Below are 17,967 nucleotides of genomic sequence, written 5' to 3'. Positions count from 1 at the left end.
AAATAGTGTTTGTAGTCATGACTTGATTAAAAATAGAACAGGTCTTTTGTTTTTTTAAATAAATCAGATGTTTAGGGAAAAGTGCATACTCAGAGCAAATCTGTCTTCTTACCTTTGGCCAGACCGTTAAGTAGCCAAATTACTGGTATTTTAGATACTTAAAATGGGTTCTTAGACATACTATATTGGGGTTGCATTAGGGAGCTTCAGTATTTACTGCATAGAATAAAACACTGGATGAGGGAGTGCTTTTAAAAATTTGTAATAAAAAATTACCATAGCTGAGATCAATAACCTGGCTAAATATTAACTGGTTTTCTCCTTACCATCAGTGATTCAAGCAGTGTAAAGAAATTGTTATAGTGTAATCCATCTCTTCTTAGCTTAGAACTAAGACAGCACCTTGTTTTTTTTGCTCCTGTTGAGTGGATCCACACAACCCTCAGCCCTTTCCAACTCCAGTCTTGGGGGTTCTTGCAGACCCCACCTTCCAGTTCTCTATGTTTTAACCTTATGCAGTGTGAAGGGCAGTGGGGGCAGCTGCCCTTAGGGCAGGGTAAGCAGGGAGCCGAGTGGGACAGCTGGGCTGTCCTGCAGTGCCCATAAAGCCAGAATGTCAGTCAGCAGCTCAGGGTCTGGATCATGCCAGATACCAGGCACAAGTGTGGCAGGAATGTAAGCATACCTGTGGAGCCTGGGCTTGCTTATTCCTGCCTTGTACTGGAGCCAGTTGCTGCTATTCAGCTGGGGATGAAAAAGTAGAAATGCGCTACAGCCCCTCCAAAACTGTTGTCTCAAACAGCATGATGTCACACCAACAGCTTGTGCTTGTTTGAAATGGTTTTCATTGCTGGCATGTTTTTCTGTCAGTGCCCTCTAGCAGAGATTCACCTCTGGATATATAGCAGTATTGTCACAATTATTTTCAAGTTAGCTAATTCTTCTTCTTTTTTTTTTTTTTTTTTTTTTTGCCCTCTCTGTTTTTTTTTTTTTTGTTTTTTTTTTTTTTAAGATTATTACATATAATTCTTTTTTCTCTGGAAACCAAAGCAGCAGTTGCAGAAAGCAGCAGAGGCAGATTATGTTCTTAGTCTCAAGTAACTGGATTTATATCAAAGATAAATGGTGCTGCACCAAAGTGGAGCTGCACAAAAGCAGCTTGGCTGAATCTAACTTTAACCAACTGTTTTTACTTATGTGCAATGTTTTTGCTACTAAAAAAGCAATTGTAGCAGAGAGTTGAAGCTGCTCTGTTGACTGACTTACCAACTGCCTGCTTACAAGATATCTCTGCCTTTTTACAGCAAAAAAGCATTTGGAAGGGAGAGGAGGCATCAGTAACTTATAACAAAAGCTGAGCAGTGTGAAAACAAGGCTTGAGGTCTGCTTTTATATGAAATAGTTTCACAAAATCGAAACACATTTTTTTCAGCAAATTGGGTTGTGACAAAATTATGGTTGTGGCAAATTAGATACAGAGCCTGTTGTGTTACCAGTAGTTAGATCAAGTCAGACGGTTGTTTTTCCTTATTTGAGTTTTACTTCAAATAATTGCCTCAGTAGTACCTGGAGGGTTTGGAAGATGGTCAGGAAGTGTTTTAGAAATCCTCATTGATGAATGAGAGATGCAGCCCAGGTGTGAGGGTGGGGACCCAGGGGATGGTAAGTTCCAGTCAGGAGTTGTAGTGCTGGAACTGGTGGCTCTGGAAACACATTGTCACATGTCTTGTTACAGATAAAAGAGGGTCTGGAGCAGAAATTGGTGGAGTTCTCCAGCTGATAAAATTCTTTGCTGCTTGCACAGTATTTTAATAAACTGCTGTTTTTTCATGAGCATGCTGAGCACAATAGCTTTTTGGAAAGTGTTTCCCATTAGCTCTCTGCTGCCCATAGTGACAAAAATATGTTTTTACTATCTATAGCCCTGAAAAACCAAATATGGCCATTTAGACGCATCTCATTAATGACTACAATTATTCACTCAATTCCTTTTTACAAATCTTTCATGCTCTTCTCATTGGAAGTGGCCTTAATTTCACCATAGATCTTTATATGTGCATTAATATGTAGCCAGAAATGCACCAGTGGGATGTCTCTAAGGAAGCCCCAAAGCAATTGTCACTGAAGAAGTAAGTTACGTCTTTTACCTTGATTTTTCACAGGAAATATGACCTCCTTTTCCTTTTTTTTTCCCTTGTCATATGGTTAATACAGTTTTCTTCAGCCTCCAAAGCCACTGTCATCACTGAGCACGATACGGGATGGGAACTGGAGAGATGGCTGCTATTGATGAAGGATAGCCCTCGACAGTGGAAAACACATCATGTGGATTTCATTACCCAGCTGGCTGGGTAACAACGATTTGAAAAAGGAGGGTCATACAGTATTATTTTCCCCAGGATCTTAATGTGTAACCATCTACAATGCCATGTCATTTTTAAAAAATGAACATCTTATAAAATACTAAATATTGCACTTAATCAGTTACCTGAACAGCTGCATTGTTACCAGACTAACAATGGCTGTGTTGGCATTTGGAACTGAAGAAAGTATTATATGTGTGCAAAATACAAGAATATTTCCTTGGAATGAACTAGGAGATTCTGCTTTTGGGCAGCTTTGCCATACTGAAGTTCTGAGATAATTTATTCAGTGTAAAGGCATCACACATTTTATTTTGAATTTCGGGGTACTTATGTATGTGCTTGAGTTTTTTTCTAGTGTTTTCAGTATATTTTATTTTGTATACTTAAATTCATTTAAACTTGCCTGAACCTTGAACTACAGAGATAATTTAACTTTTTCTGTGCCATAAATAATATTTTTGGGGTAATGTACTTTTTTAGTGCTAGGAACATATCTTATAAAATCTTACCAATTGGCAATACAAAGCAGTATATTTATGTTGCAGAAGCACAAATAAAAGGTAGCATTCACTGGAAATTGACATCCAGCTGGGTCAGCATGGTTTTGTTGGTCTATCACCATTTGTTGAATTGTTAATTTATTGTCATAGTGTTTTGTATTTAAAATGGCATCATAAATCACATTGCACTTACAAAGGTACAGTGATCTCTAAAACTACTATTGATTTTCAGTACTTTATTACAAAGAATAAAATTGTAATGTTTTGTTAACAGTTGCTTATGGAAAATGAGTTTTAATGCAAATAAATCTTTTTGATAGATCTTTTACAAAATCCAGTTGCACTAATCAATGCTTTCTTATAATGGCATATGACTTAATATTTGATTACAACTGTGTATACTGCTGTTTTGGAATGTTTCAGGAAATAAAGAATTTATTTCAGCAATAATGCTCTTCTTCAGTGTACAATGTAAATATTGTGAGAATTTAGCTACTCACATCTACTTTGCTCCATAAGTTTTTACTTAACTTTTATAAAGATTATACTGGATTTTTGCAGATACTGACTTACCTGAAATTTTTTTTTAATTGTGTTAGGAAGCCATGGTATGACTATAAGCCAAATATCTATTATTTTCAAATCAATCTTACTAAGATCTTAAGAGACTTTTTCAATTTAATGTTTAGAGTATGCAAATATGACTTGCAATAGGAAACAGAGATTGTGTATCTTTCACTGTGGCTATGAATTCGCTCTCAGTTTTGCTCCACAGTTGCTTGAGGACCTGCTTTCCTGAAAAGGGCAAGCTAAAATAAAAGCAGAGGGGAAATACTTAGTGGTGAGTAAAACTTTCATTATGCTGAGAAGCAATGTATACTACTGCAGTAGGATCTCTGCACAGCATAGCATTGTTTAACAGAAATAAACAGTTAGTTTTTCACACTGAAGTTATTTTAATACAGTTTAAATCCTTTTTTTTTTCCTTTTCCAAAAGAACAGAACTGTTGAAGAAGGTATCAAGCATAATCAAAAAAAGAAATTATCTCAGCACAGGTAAGTATTTAAGCAGGAGTGTGCCAAACTCACATTGTTTGTAAGAAGCTTTAATTTGAAGAAATTACTTTTAGTTAAAGCAGTCAGTCATTTGTGTACAATCTGTGATTGTGGTAGGGTTCAGAGGCAGCTTGGGGGGGTGCTTTGCTTTTGCCTGTGAGAAGGAGCTCTGCAATTCTCATGACTTCTGGTGCTAGGGATCCAGCATGATCTTCATAAAAGATGGATGAAGGCCCACGGCAGTGATTAGTTTCTCATTGATGACAGCACTGGTCTAAACTATCTCACTTTGTTCCCTAGTGCCAGGATTTTACCACTGTTCCTACATTATCTGGGACACCACAGCACCACATTATTTTCCAGTTTCTGAAATAGGTTGTAGCTGTTGGCTTTAATACCGAGTTGTACACAGGAGGGCAGTATATACTTTGAAAATATTTTCTTTTGGTAGCTAAAGCTGGTCTGTTTTCCAGGCTTGAATATTATGAGCTTTTTGAGAAGATCCAGTTGTTTTTCCCTTTTTAGTTACCCTGTTCCCTTGTAACACATCATGTCAGGATTTGGTAACCTTACAGCTTTTCTTTTCTAAGTGTTTTTGTCATGTATCTGTCACACTGGATGCCATCAAGCTCTAGAAGGAAACCCATGTGAGCAGCTGAATCTAAGAATCAACAGAACCACACTCATTTCAGCCATGGGCTGTGGTACTGCTGCTGTTTGCCTGTAGCTGGTGGAGCTGGCTGTCTCCCCTCAAATTTGCATCAGTGAACCAGGGTACTGCTGCACAGTGTCACAGACTTCACCACAAGTCTCAGTGGGAGCAAACTGAGTGGAATATGCAGCACAAAGTCACTTCTGTCGGGCTCAATTTTGTGAGAGGCAGAATCTCCTCCAGTGCAATGGGAAACACAGTTATTTTTAAAGACTCAAACTTACTTTTTGCAAGGAAAAATAATTTCTGAGTGTAAGGGAGCTTTTGAGAACTCTCTTCTTTCTCTTTGGTTCTTCACTTTTGGTCCATGAATGCAAATGCTACTCCTGCATTTCTTGTTGCTGAATCCCAAAAATGATGTTATCTCCTTCAGTCCAAACTTGAGCTCACCTCCTGAGCTACTGGGTGAGTCATGACCTTTTTCCTAAAGGTCTTTTCCCCTCTCTTTATTCAATGGGAATATGTTTCTAGTCTTTGAGCCCCATAATCTGGGGCATTGTCTTTGATTTTTTTCCACAAGCTAATATTCTGGTTAAGTCAAAGTCCTGCATTGAAGATGCACATTTCTTTTTTTCACCCCTACATATGAAATTCATCCTTTACCTCCTCACCTGAAGTAATCTTTGGCCTTGTAGTGGCTTTCAATGTGAAATCTGTCCAAAATTGTTGATTTCTCGGGGTTCTGATGGTCAGGGTGACCCTGAAATCGTAGAGTCTTTGCTTCCCTAGCCCGATGTAGCCAAAGAAGGAGCCTGGAATGTGTATGATTTTCTTTTCAAGGTTGTTTATTTCTTTTTATCTATAAACATTCTTTCTCTGACCTGCTGAGCTCCATCTAACAAGGAAGCCATGGCAGTCTGCCCCCAAGCCTCAGGTGGCTCCCACCTTATATATTCAAAACAACGTGCCTATGTTTACAATTTATTACCAATTCCCATTATCTATGTTAGACTGTGAATCTCTGCCTTAAACCAGTAGAAAAGTGCCACCATCACACCAAGACATGGAGGACAAGACGAAGGAGTAGAAGGCTAGGACACGCCCAAATTCCTCCATCTTGTACCCTCTTGAACATCATTCTAAAAATCCCAAATTTCTATTTTTCCACCCTGTGTTAGTTCAAATATCACACTACTCGAACCCTTGTGGCTTGTAATTCCTCATACAAAATTGACAGCTTTTTCCACAGACTAAAATCGAAGCCACAGATGTTTTTGACTTCGTGCCGACCCCTGCCAGGGTCTTGAGACAGCCAGGGCAGCCAGAGGAATGTCCTGGACTCCCACACAAAGTAAAACCACTAAGATAATTTTTCTCTATTTCTGCTTTGACAGTGCCACTGCTTTGACCACTTCATGTGTATTGCTGATTTTCCCCTCTCTGTTGAAAAGAATGGGTGTGATCTAGTTGTACTCTTCTACAAAGCCTTGGACTCCCATGCCTGCTATTAGTTTTTCATTGAGTCTTGAAGTGAATTCCCATATCAAAGTCCATGATGCCAGCCTGCATTGTTCATGCTGCAAACAAAGCACCTGCTAGCTCCATGTTGTCCCTCACTGTAGGGAATCGCTGGGCATCTCCATTTTTTTAATTCACCGTCAAATCCTTCTTAAAAGATGTTTTTCTTTGCCACAGTACCACTCAAAGCAGGACAACAGTTAAATTATCAGTGTTGTCATCTTTTGCTTTTAAGCCCATAATTTTAAATTTGACTGGTGATTGTAGCTATACCTGAACTACAAATTGGAGACATACACTGCTGTCGTTTTCCTTTAGGTTTTTAAGGCATGAAGCCCAGTAGGGTTTCACGCCCACTATTATAATATCTATATACTAATACACATACTAAAAACCAGCATTTTCATACAGAAAACACTATTTAAATATCCACTGTGAATGACGGGTGAGGTTTCATAATTAAAAGGATTTGGGATTGTAGCACAATCACTCTTGAAAGCAGATACATGGTGTTTAATCTTCATGCATGACTTACTAATTCAGAAATACTGGTTAAAAAAGGAGGTGACTAAGCGCGGGTGACTTTCCTTGTCACTGTTGAGGTGAAAAGGATATGTTCTGCTTAGTGTGATTTAATTTTCTTTTTCCTATTTGACCAGTCCATCTGCTCAGCCATCTTTCCCCCTCATCAATATTTCTACCTCTTGCACTCCCCAGATTCAAACTTTGTAATCCCTCTCAGTGATTACACATGCTCTTGTGGCTATTGTGGCTTGTGTGGCTGGTGCAGTTCTTGATCATCCACCTGCAGATTCCCACCCTGCTATTTTCTGCTCCTTACTCTCCAGCCTGGGGAGCAGTGAGTGCTCAGTGTGTCTTCTGTTTCCATCAGTGGGACTTTTCAGCTCTTACCTGCCAAGGTAAGCAGTTATGCTTAATCTGAATTAATGTCTGTGAGTAGGGGTTATACCTCTGCACTTGAATGTGACCAGGCTGCCTGGTTGTTGCAAGGGGAATTCAAGGGATTATCTTTGACCAAAAGAGGCCCAAGAGGTGCTGTTTCTACATGTGCAGTTCAACAATAGTTTATATAAAGTACCTAATGGAAGGAAGGGAGTGATTAGATAAGCTTATTCTTGAAACTCATTCCTCTTTTAAATAAGCCATTTTATATAAGCCATAATTATTTAGGTGTCTTAAGCATTATGAATCCCTTACCTATAAACAAACAAACAAGAATCCTTTGGTACCCAAATGTTGATTTTGGCATAATCATGGAATGGTTTTGGTTGGAAGGGAGTTCAAAGATAAAATTCCAACACCCCCCACCACAGGCAAGGACACCTTCCACTAGGCCAGGGATCTCCGAACTCTGTCCAACCTGGCCTCAAACAATTCCAGGGGTGGGGTATCCACAACTTCTCTGGGCAAATGTAGCTGTTCCTCACTGCCCTCAGTAAAGAATTTCTTCATGACATCTAATCTAAACCTACCCTCTTTCAGTTTGAAGCCATTCCCCCTTGTCCTATCCCTATATGCTCTAGTAAACAGTCTCCAGCTTTCTTGTAGTTCCCCTTTCAGGTACTGGAAGGCCACAATTAGGTTACCCTAAAGTCTTCCCTTCTGCAACCTGAACAACCCTAATTTTCTCAGCCTTTCCTCATGGGAGAGGTGCTCTAATCCCTCTAATCATGCTGGTGGCCCTCCTCTGGACTCACTCCAACAGGTCCATGTCCTTCCTGTGCTGGGACCCCAGAGCTGGATGCAGCACTGCAGGTGGGATCTCATCAGAGCAGAGGGGCAGAATCCCCTCCCTCACCCTGCCGGCCACAGTGCTTGGGATGCAGCCCAGGATACATGTTGCTTTCTGTTATTTGGCCAAAGGTTGGATTCAGTCATCTTGAGGACTTTTCCAACCTTAATGATTCAGTGATTGCATGATTCTTGCTTAATTCTTTAAAGAAGTAAACACACTTCTTAATTCATGCGTTATCTTGAGCAGGTATATGATATGTATAAAAGCAGCTGGTAGTCTTGTTTTTCACTGGTTCATGTGAACAACTGACAGATACATAGATTTGGCTGTCTGAACCATGGTAAGAAGTTTGGATAATGAATGGTGGTTGAACTTTAAACTTTTTTCCAGAGAAATACTTCAAAAGTGAACCTATCTTGACTTTTTGGAAGTAGAGAGAAGTTCAGTATCTAACACAGTCAAAAGGGGTGCACATTTACCAGATGCAGATGTCAAAATTGTATGAAACTACGGCTAGATAGGCAATAGATAATGTTCACAGACTATTAAGTGACTTGTATTTGAAAAAAATGTGATAAATACACAAAAATGAAGGCAACTCTTAGTTATTCACTGCTTCTTTACTAAATTCAGTCCTCTTTGAAGGGATTGAACATCTGAAAGAAACTGAGCTGTGCAAGTTGTTTTTGTGGCTGGTCAGAAAAAAAGCCTTGTGGCTCCTAGGCATGGAGTAGACTTGACCATGCAGTGTGGATCAGCAGGACAGATCCATTGCTCTGCAGTACCCTTTTTGTTTCCCAAGAGCACAGGTGCACGCTGCACGCCTGGCACCCAGATGCAGCCTTGGCTGCCCACTGCTTTCTGTGAAGGTACCAGAGAGGAGACATTCCTTTCTTGCTAAGATAAAGTTCTTAAAAGAGTCTCATTTCTGGGGCAGAGTCCAACTAGACAGTGAAACTCAAAACATGTTATTTTTGTTCTGTGAGCATAGCTAAAAGATAATGTTTTGCCTTTTCAGACACGATCTTTCTGCTCTGTAGAGTTCTTTCACTATGTTCATGCATTCGTTACTGTGGTTTTCTATTTTGACTAATATTTTTAGTTAGAAGAATTAAAATAATGTTTCTTCTGTGTTAAAAAAAATGAAACAATATTTCTTCTTTGTGTCTGTTCACTTCTTGCCCTGATATTTCTGTTGTTCCCCTAGAAAAACAAAATATTCCTTTGTCTTTGTGGCCAGACATATAGAAAGAATGAGCCTGTGGCCAAATTCCCAAACTGAGCTCTAGCAATCCAGCCAACCCTTAATACTTTGCAGTCTGCACGCAGATGTTACTAAACAAGGTATATTATCTGTATCCAAGACTGAAATTTTCAGTAATAGAAGCAGCATATTATATGATGAGGATGTCATCTGCAATATACTTCAACTGAAATTTTTGGAACCTTTTTTTTTTTTGCAATAATAGAAGGCAGAAAAAATACTTCTAATGTTTCTTTTGCTTTTCAACCCTTCCTGCAGGAGGTTATACTAACTTCATTTTTGGAACCCTTGATACATGCTTTTTCCTTTCTTATGAATTTCATTGAGCCAATACAAATGTGTTGAATTCAATTTTAGCAATATGTTAAATGAATACTGACCTCTTTAGGAGACTTACATTGTTTCTAGAACAGAGATATTCCAATGCTAGCATCAAGCTATAATAGAGTTTCTTTACATAATGTTGCTGATAGCCCATTCAGTTCTTTTAAAATGTAAATAATTGAAATGAAAGCTCAGGAACTCAGAAGAAAAAAATTTATTTAGAAGAACTGATACTCTTTTTAAGAGTAAATAAAATTAGAAAAATGTGTTTTGATTTAATCCATGTTTATCAAGGCAGTCACTGACTGCAGTAAATTATGCAGCTCTGAGTAGGTAATACATATTCAATGGAAAGGATTTTTCTATATATGAAAGAAGGAAAAAAGCGTCTGACAAAAATGTATAGCTGTGTCAATGGCTCACTCTTCACCAGCTCTGAATTCACATTAAACAACCTTCTTCTGCCTTATAAAAAGGAACACTTTTAGCACCTGATCTTTTCAATCAATGAGAAACAGCATTGATGGTATAAAATGGGTCCCATCCCACTTAATTTACAGATGCAGCTACTTGGGTGAGTGCAGCTGGTCTCAACTTCTTTAATTATGCTCTCATCTCATTGATAAGTGCAGTCTGATCCAGAAGCTGTGTGCGTGTTAGTGGAGCTTATCTTGCTTCTGAAGACATCTTATTACTTTGTCCTGTCCTGTGCAGGAGGAGTTGTGGGGTTGGGTGAGTTGGATGCAGGGAGACCATGCATCTGCCTTGACATGTTCAATACTATCAGCCTGATAGCTGATAGCTGGTAACAAATCTGTGGCTTTGTTATCCAGCCCTATGGTTTGTGTATGAGCTGAATGATTCTCTTTGATGAGGAGCCAAATGTAATTATGCACAGTCTGACAACATGGGTATGCTTTTCTGAAGCACTGAGTACTTGCAGCCCCAGCTGCATCTTGTTCAAGTGATAAGACTTTTAGCACCTCTGAAATTAGACACTAGGAAAAAATTATCTCCCTGATATTGTCTTACTAAGGTCCCATTTAAAATGAAGTTTCATTATTGTATTTTCACAGGTCAGTATCAAAGTTTACTCAGAAAGCAGTTTATACAATGGCATTGAGTGACAATGGCTTGGAATAAAATTCAGTGTCTGGGCATGGATATTTTGTATTTCTGTGGAATTCCAAACTCACTGCCCAGAACATTCTGTTAAAAGTAGTGGTTTAGGTTGTTTTGCATTGTCAATGATCTGTTTTCCAAAGAAAACAGGAAGAAATGTGCTATTTATTTGGCAAACTATTTCAGACAATTGGGATGATAGTTTTCCCTGGCACATAATGCCTTTATAAGGAATTGAGTGTAAATGCCAATATTGATTGAAAATATCAGGTATGCATAAAAATCTGAGTTAACTTTATAATGTGGCAGAGCAAAAACTACCCTTAAGGGGACATAAACATAATGGAGGACTCCATCATGGAAAGCCTTCGCATCATTCCCAAGAGTAGACTTACTGTTTGCATATAGATTAAACCAACAGTTTGCTCAAGAAATTCACGTCGTGCTTCAAAATATAAATCACAGGTGCGTGTGGGGTTTACATAAGCACAAGCATATTTCCAAGAAAGATAAGGAGATGTGGCAATCTTGGAGTGTTTCAGCAGTGCTTTGGAACATAAACTGCTTAAAAGAGCCTTGTTTCCTGCTGCATCGTTTCATAGCCTCACTCGATATCCTGTCTACTTTATATCCTCAGTGTGAACAATATATGATAAGATGAAAGGTAGTTTACATAAAAGCAGGCCATCTCCTTGAAGAGAACTTATGAAGTACATCTCCTGTATATTCCTTTAATCCTTTGTGAAGCAGTAAATGGCAGCTTTGCCCCCTGTTCTGAAACTTTTCCTTAATTCCACAGAGTGGTTAAGTTTGTTGTGAAATAGTTTGGGGTTTTTTCCCCCTTTCCTCTGGGTAGAAAAAAAGATATGGGAAAATCTGTCTCATGGAATGTGTTAGCCTGCGGATAGAATCACAAAGCAGTAGAAATGAATGCAATTTCTTGACACCTCAGTAGTACCAGAAAACCTGCCTGACATGCTCACACTTGAGTAATAGGATTAAATGTTTGTGCCCTGGTAGTGTTTGTGGGCTGCAAGCAACTTGGATTTCATGGAATAAAGCCAAAAAGTCTTGTCCAAAGCAGCTGGCTGTCTAAGTGAGGGCATTGCCTAAGCTCTGTGCACCTTGTCATGTGAATAAAGCTCTTCCAGCTTCAAGTGGATTGTAGAACTAATTACAAAAGAGGAACAGTCAGGACAATAAACTGAAAATCAGAATACCTGGATTGTCTTTCATATACATTTTCTTTAAGGCTGATCATTTTTGTGTTCTTTCATAATTGAGTTTCTCCTTATACAGTTTTTGTTTTAGCAAACTTACTGTGCACACATATAGTTATTGTTTAGGTTTTATGGGAACTAGAGTAAAGAAAATAAATTTTTATTCTATTGAACAGGTAGCAGGGAAGAAAAGCAGCAGAATAACAGAACTTTGTTATTCAAATCTGAAAAGAAATTATTGTACAGATATATGGTGTGTAAATGGCATTATTTTGTGTTATCAATGCATTTAGTCAATGAGCAAAGCAAAGTCTGGCTAGAAAGTCTAGGAATCCATAAGGAAATAATTATGCACAGCTTGTTAAGTTTTGTGATTTGTTCTGTGTGCTGATGAAGTTTTGTATTTTCATGTCATGCAAAAAATAGGACAAATACAAGTGAAAGGAGAGGGGAGAAAGAGAATCAGAAATAAAGGTAATTGAAGGAAACAGCACTTGTTTGAAGACAAGGAGACTTCCATAGGAGGTACTGATCCGTCATGTGCAACAACAGTCAAAAAGCCACAACAGGGAGTCACTTAATTGTCCCTATGCTGTTTCCTTTGAGCTGTATACAGAGAGCTGGCTTAAAAAATCTCCAGAGACATCAAAAGCACTGATAAGTGCTACTCAACCTTAATCTCACATATACTGTTTCTTGTCCTGAAGGACTGTGGATTTTCCTGGGATGTTGGAGAGACAAGATGATAGAGGTATGACCTGAATTCAGGTAGCAGAAAATGGAGGAAGTATTAGTGTTCTCTTGTTTCCACTCTTACAGGTGCCAGCTACTAATCCAACTGTCAAGATTGAGGAGGAGAAGGAGAAGGAGAAGGAGAAGGAGAAGGAGAAGGAGAAGGAGAAGGAGAAGGAGAAGGAGAAGGAGAAGGAGAAGGAGAAGAAGGAGAAGGAGAAGGAGGAGAAGAGAGGATGGTATAAAACTGAGACAATTGCGGTTCATCTGTATTTGTTATTATATTACATTATATTGAGGTAGCTGACAAAAGTAATAGGGAACCAGAGCATCTGGGCTAGAACACCTGGTGTTCTGATAGTGTATATTAGTTATGCATGCCCTGGCCTTTCCATCACAATCCAGACATTTTGGTGTTTTGTGTGTTACAACATCTAAATAAAAATACCATTCTGTTTTCTCATATTCAGGTCAGTCAGTGCAGAATTGGACCTGTTCAGCTACTGTGCACATGGTCAGGAGGTAAAACTGGATCAAATCAAGAACAGGTTCCTGCCTTGAAGATTTAGAAATCTGAAAAGCAAGGAAAAAAGGTAGTACAATACTAAACAAAACAAACCATGTGTACTTTAATAGAGCAAATCAGATAAGGTTTAGATTGTTTGTACTTGAAAGGGAAAGGTCTCTGGCAAATTTCTTTGGCATCCTATTTTTTGGATTTGCCACAGGAGCTGAGCTTGAAGTATTAGTTGTGAGATCAAGGACTCTGAGCCAGTGACCACACGGCTGTAGTTATCCCTGAGCAGATGTTGACCCCTTAAAGGGGAAAGGAAGAGCAGGAGTGATAGCATGTATGATGACTTGAAAACCAGCAGAGGAAAAATAACATGGTTCTGTTATTCAATGTTATAAAATCTTGTGACACTCATTTTTTTTCCTAGTGTGTGAGGTTCTGTCCTGCCTGGCCTTTTAACCACTTCTAAGCAGTTTCAACCAGGAAGTTTCTGTTCTTCATTTAAATTTGCATCAGCAGAGGCGAAATGAGCAGAGATTAAGTCTAAGTCTGGTGAAAACCCACAAAAGAATAATTTTTCGTGGAGGAGTGTAGGGGTGGATCTGATTGTGGAGGTGGGTGCCTACATTGTACAAAATGTCATGTCTACCTTCGACATTCCTGTCCTAGTTGGCAATCCAAAATACTAAGTAAAGTAAGGAAGCATCCTAATTGCTGAGGGAAAGAGAAGCACCTCAGAGGAGTGCTCCCATTAGGGCTAATTAAAAAGAAATTCTAATTAAATCCTTCCTTTTTTCTAGACTGCAGGTGCTTGAATTAAGTCTTCAACAGAGATGACTCTGCTCACTTGGGATTCACAACCACAAATCCTCTAATGAGGGTTGACACCCACATATGTTCTTTGAAGACATGTTTATGCTGCTAATTAAAAAGGGGCCATGAGACAACCCCTGGCCTCAAAGCCAAATGGCACAAACTGGCTCATGGCTGCACAGCTGAGGCTTCTTCTGGAACTAAATTTATCTCGGAGAGAGTTTCCTGAAGCAGCCTGAAAGGGAAACAGGATGTGAACTAAAATTTAAATATTGTGCATTAGTTGTGGGCCTGCTGCTTAATCCAAATCCTGTCTCATATTTATCTGTAAAGATGTGTCTTGTGAAATCTGGACAGAACTACCACCCTTAAAAGATCCTCCAAGACAACAACCCTCTATGCAGCCATCAATGGTTGTAATGTTTCCTGAAGAAGTGGTAGACCTATTTTATAGGTTCTAAAGGAGCGCCACTGCCATGAAGTTCCCTCAACCTCTCCTGTTAAACTGGACAGAAAAGACTACTGGAAGCTTCAGGCCAGACAGAGAGAATAACTTTGCATAACTTTGAATGCTAATAATTAGTTAAGGGAAAGGAAATACCATGTTGGTTTGGTTTGGTTTAATTGGTTGATTTTCTCCTAGGACTATTTCTGTTGATTAAATGAGTCTCAAATACAGGAATTGCCATGCAGTTTAAATGCCTACAGTTCCTTTTATTGGCTCTTTTTCTTTTAAAAAAAAAAAAATCTTGGAAAAATCCCCAAAGAGGTTACTGTAAAGTAGTCATGACAAATGTAGGTAGAAGATGCAAGATGTAGATGCAGGCTGTGTATATTATCACAGAAAGGATTGTGTTCAGCAGGAAAATCTGAAATGCATCTGTTGTAATATAGCCTTTTTCACTGCTTTTTTCTGGAAGAGGCTGCAGCTGTTAGATGTACTCAGTATTGTAAACCTCTGTGCAGGTGGTAACTAGCATCAGCAGACAGAACCTGTGGTTTCTGCCTGTTTGGGTTTTATTCCTGGACATGGCTTACAAGAACTATAATTATTATTTCAAAATGTGACCAGAAGAGGGGAGATCACGGAGGGGAAAATTAGCAGTCTTAAAATCCTAATATTAATTGCCTCAGTGTTTAGTTGCTATACTTAAAGCCATAAGCCAAACAAACACACTTTTTTTTTTTTTTTTTTTATTGCTCTGCAGATGCAAACTGGAACATAATAGCCAAAGGCAAATGTATCCATCCACAAATATTTTGCAAATACTTTTATGAAGTACCTCTTTACAAAGGTTGTGCTCAGTTTTCAGAAGCTTGTAATGTGTATTGGTTTTGAAAAGTTTCCAGAAAAAAACATGTCCGCAGTTTTTATGCCCTGGAAGAAATCAAGGAACATTTTGCAACCTAAAAGGGTGCAGAGTCACCACCAAATCAAGCCTAATGCAGTCAAGCTGTTGCTGAGCACTGGTTTGTCATCTAGCGTGATCCCAGTTCTCTCTTTTGACCAGAGCTCTGTGTCAGCCAAAATACTAGTTGAATGTCTCAATGGCTAAAATCCAAAAGAGAGCTGAAAAGTTTTCCTTTTTGTTCTCCATGGTTCTTACACCACCACAAGCACTGATAGGACACTGGGAAACTTCTTGTTTCTGAAATGTAGAAGTTTCACAAATAGAAGAAAATTGAATTAATGTTGCAACTGAAAATAGTATTGTGCAATGTAATTCCTCAGTTTCTAGAGGCTCCTATTTGAATTATATAGATAGAAAGTGGATCCATATTTCCCACCATCCTAAAGCCTCTGGTGTCTGGGGTGTCTTTCATAACTGGCTTGGTCTCCTCACTTGTGGGTGGAACTTTACATACTGGGGTGAATGTAAAACATTGCTGGGTGACAAAAACAGAGGTGCTTGTGGAAGAGCATCTCTGCCCAGTAAAGTTCTCCAATTCAATTTTTACAATTCAATAAAGTGTTTAAGCTTATTTAATGCAGTACTACTGTAGTTTTTTTTATTTTTTTTTTTCATTTGGTTTGGCTTAGTATGCTTTGCTTTGCTTTGCTTTGCTTTTATGACTCTGTGTTGATTAAAATCTTTCCTGTTTTCTACAAGTTTATCCATTTATCTCACCATTGACTTCTATGTTTAACTGAATCTCTGGGAAGTTACCTAGTAATGATTTGAAGTGATCAGGAGAGAGAAAAATACAAGAATTTTTCCCTCGTATCATTTTTTCTACTAATTATCCTCCTCATTGGCAAAAATATGTGCCTTTTTTCTCACTTGAATAATGTAAAGGTCATTGACTATCATTTTGATCATTTAGGAAAAATAGTTCAGGGAGTTTTATGTCATGTGCCATAACAAAGACATGTTTATACAAATCCTCAGACTTACCAAAAAGAGGTAGGAGGCAAAACTTCAGGAATTAACTGTAAAATACCACTATCTAGAAAGATAAAGAAAGTGAGTGTCCAGCTTAATGACTGAGAAAGCTCTTAAACAGCACTGGTATTGCTCCTATTCAAGAAAGCATGAAAATAGGTGCCTAACATTAATGGCAATGTATATTTAATAAATACTTAATTGCAAACTCTATATGGGCTGTTCTGAATCTGAAGAGCCAAAGCACTAATGCATTAATTTCCAGTTCGCAAACATTTTTAAAATGCTACTTCTTAAAAACACAAGTCCATATATTTTACTCAGCTATGTCCAGTAAGTTCAGCAGGCTTCAATAAAGTTGCCATTTTGAGAATGTCATTCTGTGTGTCTTAGTAGTCCTAAAATAAAATTTCATTTTCTAAGATGGAATTGCGACTCTTCATTGATAGCTCTTTTTTTTTCATTTTCTTCTGTCCCAGGGAACCAAATACTCATGCTGTGAGAAAGCCTCAGTGTACTTTATTAACAGTGATTAGTTAGGCTTTTTAGCAGCCATTCAAGGGAGAATAGTGGCAGTTCTTAGCATTTTACAAAAGAGGTCAAAGGTACAGATGGTAATGTCTGTGTCTCATGCAAGTCTCTTGACTTTTGGGTTTTTGCCAAGTGCTCTGCCTTCTGGAAAAGCAGCATTCACATCAGAGGTCACTATCAAACAGTCACAGTGTCTACCTGAGAGCCTCTGTAAATCAAAAACCTATGCTCAAGAAATATTCAGTCATCTCTTGCATGTGTGCTATACTATTTTGTGGCCTTTTCATCACTAAAAATAATTGTAGAATATTTTTCTATAAGTCTCAAATTTTCTTCTACAGATAGCAGTGTGCTTAATCACATATCTTCATTTTAAGCTATGGAAATGAATTTTGGAGTGGAAGTGCTACAACAGTGTCTGTAACTGATTTATCATAGTAGAAGAAAGGATGCCACAGGCAGCAGGTCCTGTGGCTTCTGAGTATGTGAATGTGCATGGCTCTAGATCTTCATTTCACTTGGTGGCAAGATTGCAGATTTTTACGTGTTAGGTCCTCAAAATCCTGCAGGCATGCGAAGAGCTGTAGAACCCATTGTTTGTTGATGTCCAAAGCTTTACTTTGTACCATATTTGTTGCAGGTTTGGGGAAGAGAAACTCCTTGTGAGTGGGGAGAAAATCCATTCCTGTGAGTGTACAGTACAGTGCAGCGCAGCTGAGTCTGTTTTGCTCCTCTTACAATTGCTGAATGCCAAAACCCTTAAACGAGGACATTTGCACAACTGTCTAAAATACTGGAATATCTTCTCCCTTCCCCAAAGGAAGTATAAGTGTATCAAAAGATACATTCTAAAACCATTTAAAACCCAGAACTGGAAACAATTTTTTTTTTTAATTTGAATGACAAGATCTTGCTTGAATTTACCTGGTTTTTTTTTTGTTTGTTTCTTTGGGTTTTTTTTTTGGGGGGAGAGGGGTTTGTTTTTTTTTGTTTGTTGGGGTTTTTTTGAGGGGGGACGTGGTTTGGGGTTTTTTGTTATTTTTTGTGTCTGCATTATGGTTCTTTGTGGGCGATTTTTTTTTTTTTGCTATTGTAAGCAATAGAAATTAGATTTCAAAATCATTATATAAAATAAAGGAAAAAGACAAGGTTAGATGGGGTTGGGAGCAATCTGGTCTAATAGAAGGTGTCTCTGCCCAGGGAAAAGGGGATGGA

The 17,967-nt window shown here is 38.4% G+C and overlaps 1 protein-coding gene and 1 long non-coding RNA gene across 4 annotated transcripts in view; both read left to right on the top strand.

Moving 5' to 3' along the window:
* Nucleotides 1-3,423, top strand: part of SLAIN1 (SLAIN motif family member 1) — a 45,277-nt gene extending 41,854 nt beyond the window's left edge. The window contains exon 7 of one of the 3 annotated variants that reach the window (XM_053936379.1): nucleotides 2,215-3,423. In XM_053936379.1, coding sequence (XP_053792354.1) covers nucleotides 2,215-2,249 — 35 coding nt within the window. In that variant the 3' untranslated portion in view covers nucleotides 2,250-3,423. The remainder of the gene's footprint in view (nucleotides 1-2,214) is intronic. The other 2 variants (XM_053936380.1, XM_053936381.1) reach the window with 2 other exon arrangements.
* Nucleotides 3,424-13,009: 9,586 nt separating this feature from the next.
* On the top strand, nucleotides 13,010-15,854 carry LOC128784224 (uncharacterized). Its single transcript, XR_008429405.1, has 3 exons — nucleotides 13,010-13,103; nucleotides 13,452-13,638; nucleotides 13,825-15,854. It is a non-coding gene; the product is annotated as an uncharacterized LOC128784224 (long non-coding RNA).
* Nucleotides 15,855-17,967: the final 2,113 nt, after the last annotated feature.

Source organism: Vidua chalybeata, chromosome 2, assembly GCF_026979565.1.
Source record: "Vidua chalybeata isolate OUT-0048 chromosome 2, bVidCha1 merged haplotype, whole genome shotgun sequence".
NCBI classification, from domain to species: Eukaryota; Metazoa; Chordata; class Aves; order Passeriformes; family Viduidae; genus Vidua; species Vidua chalybeata.
This window is presented reverse-complemented; position numbering and strand designations above follow the sequence as displayed.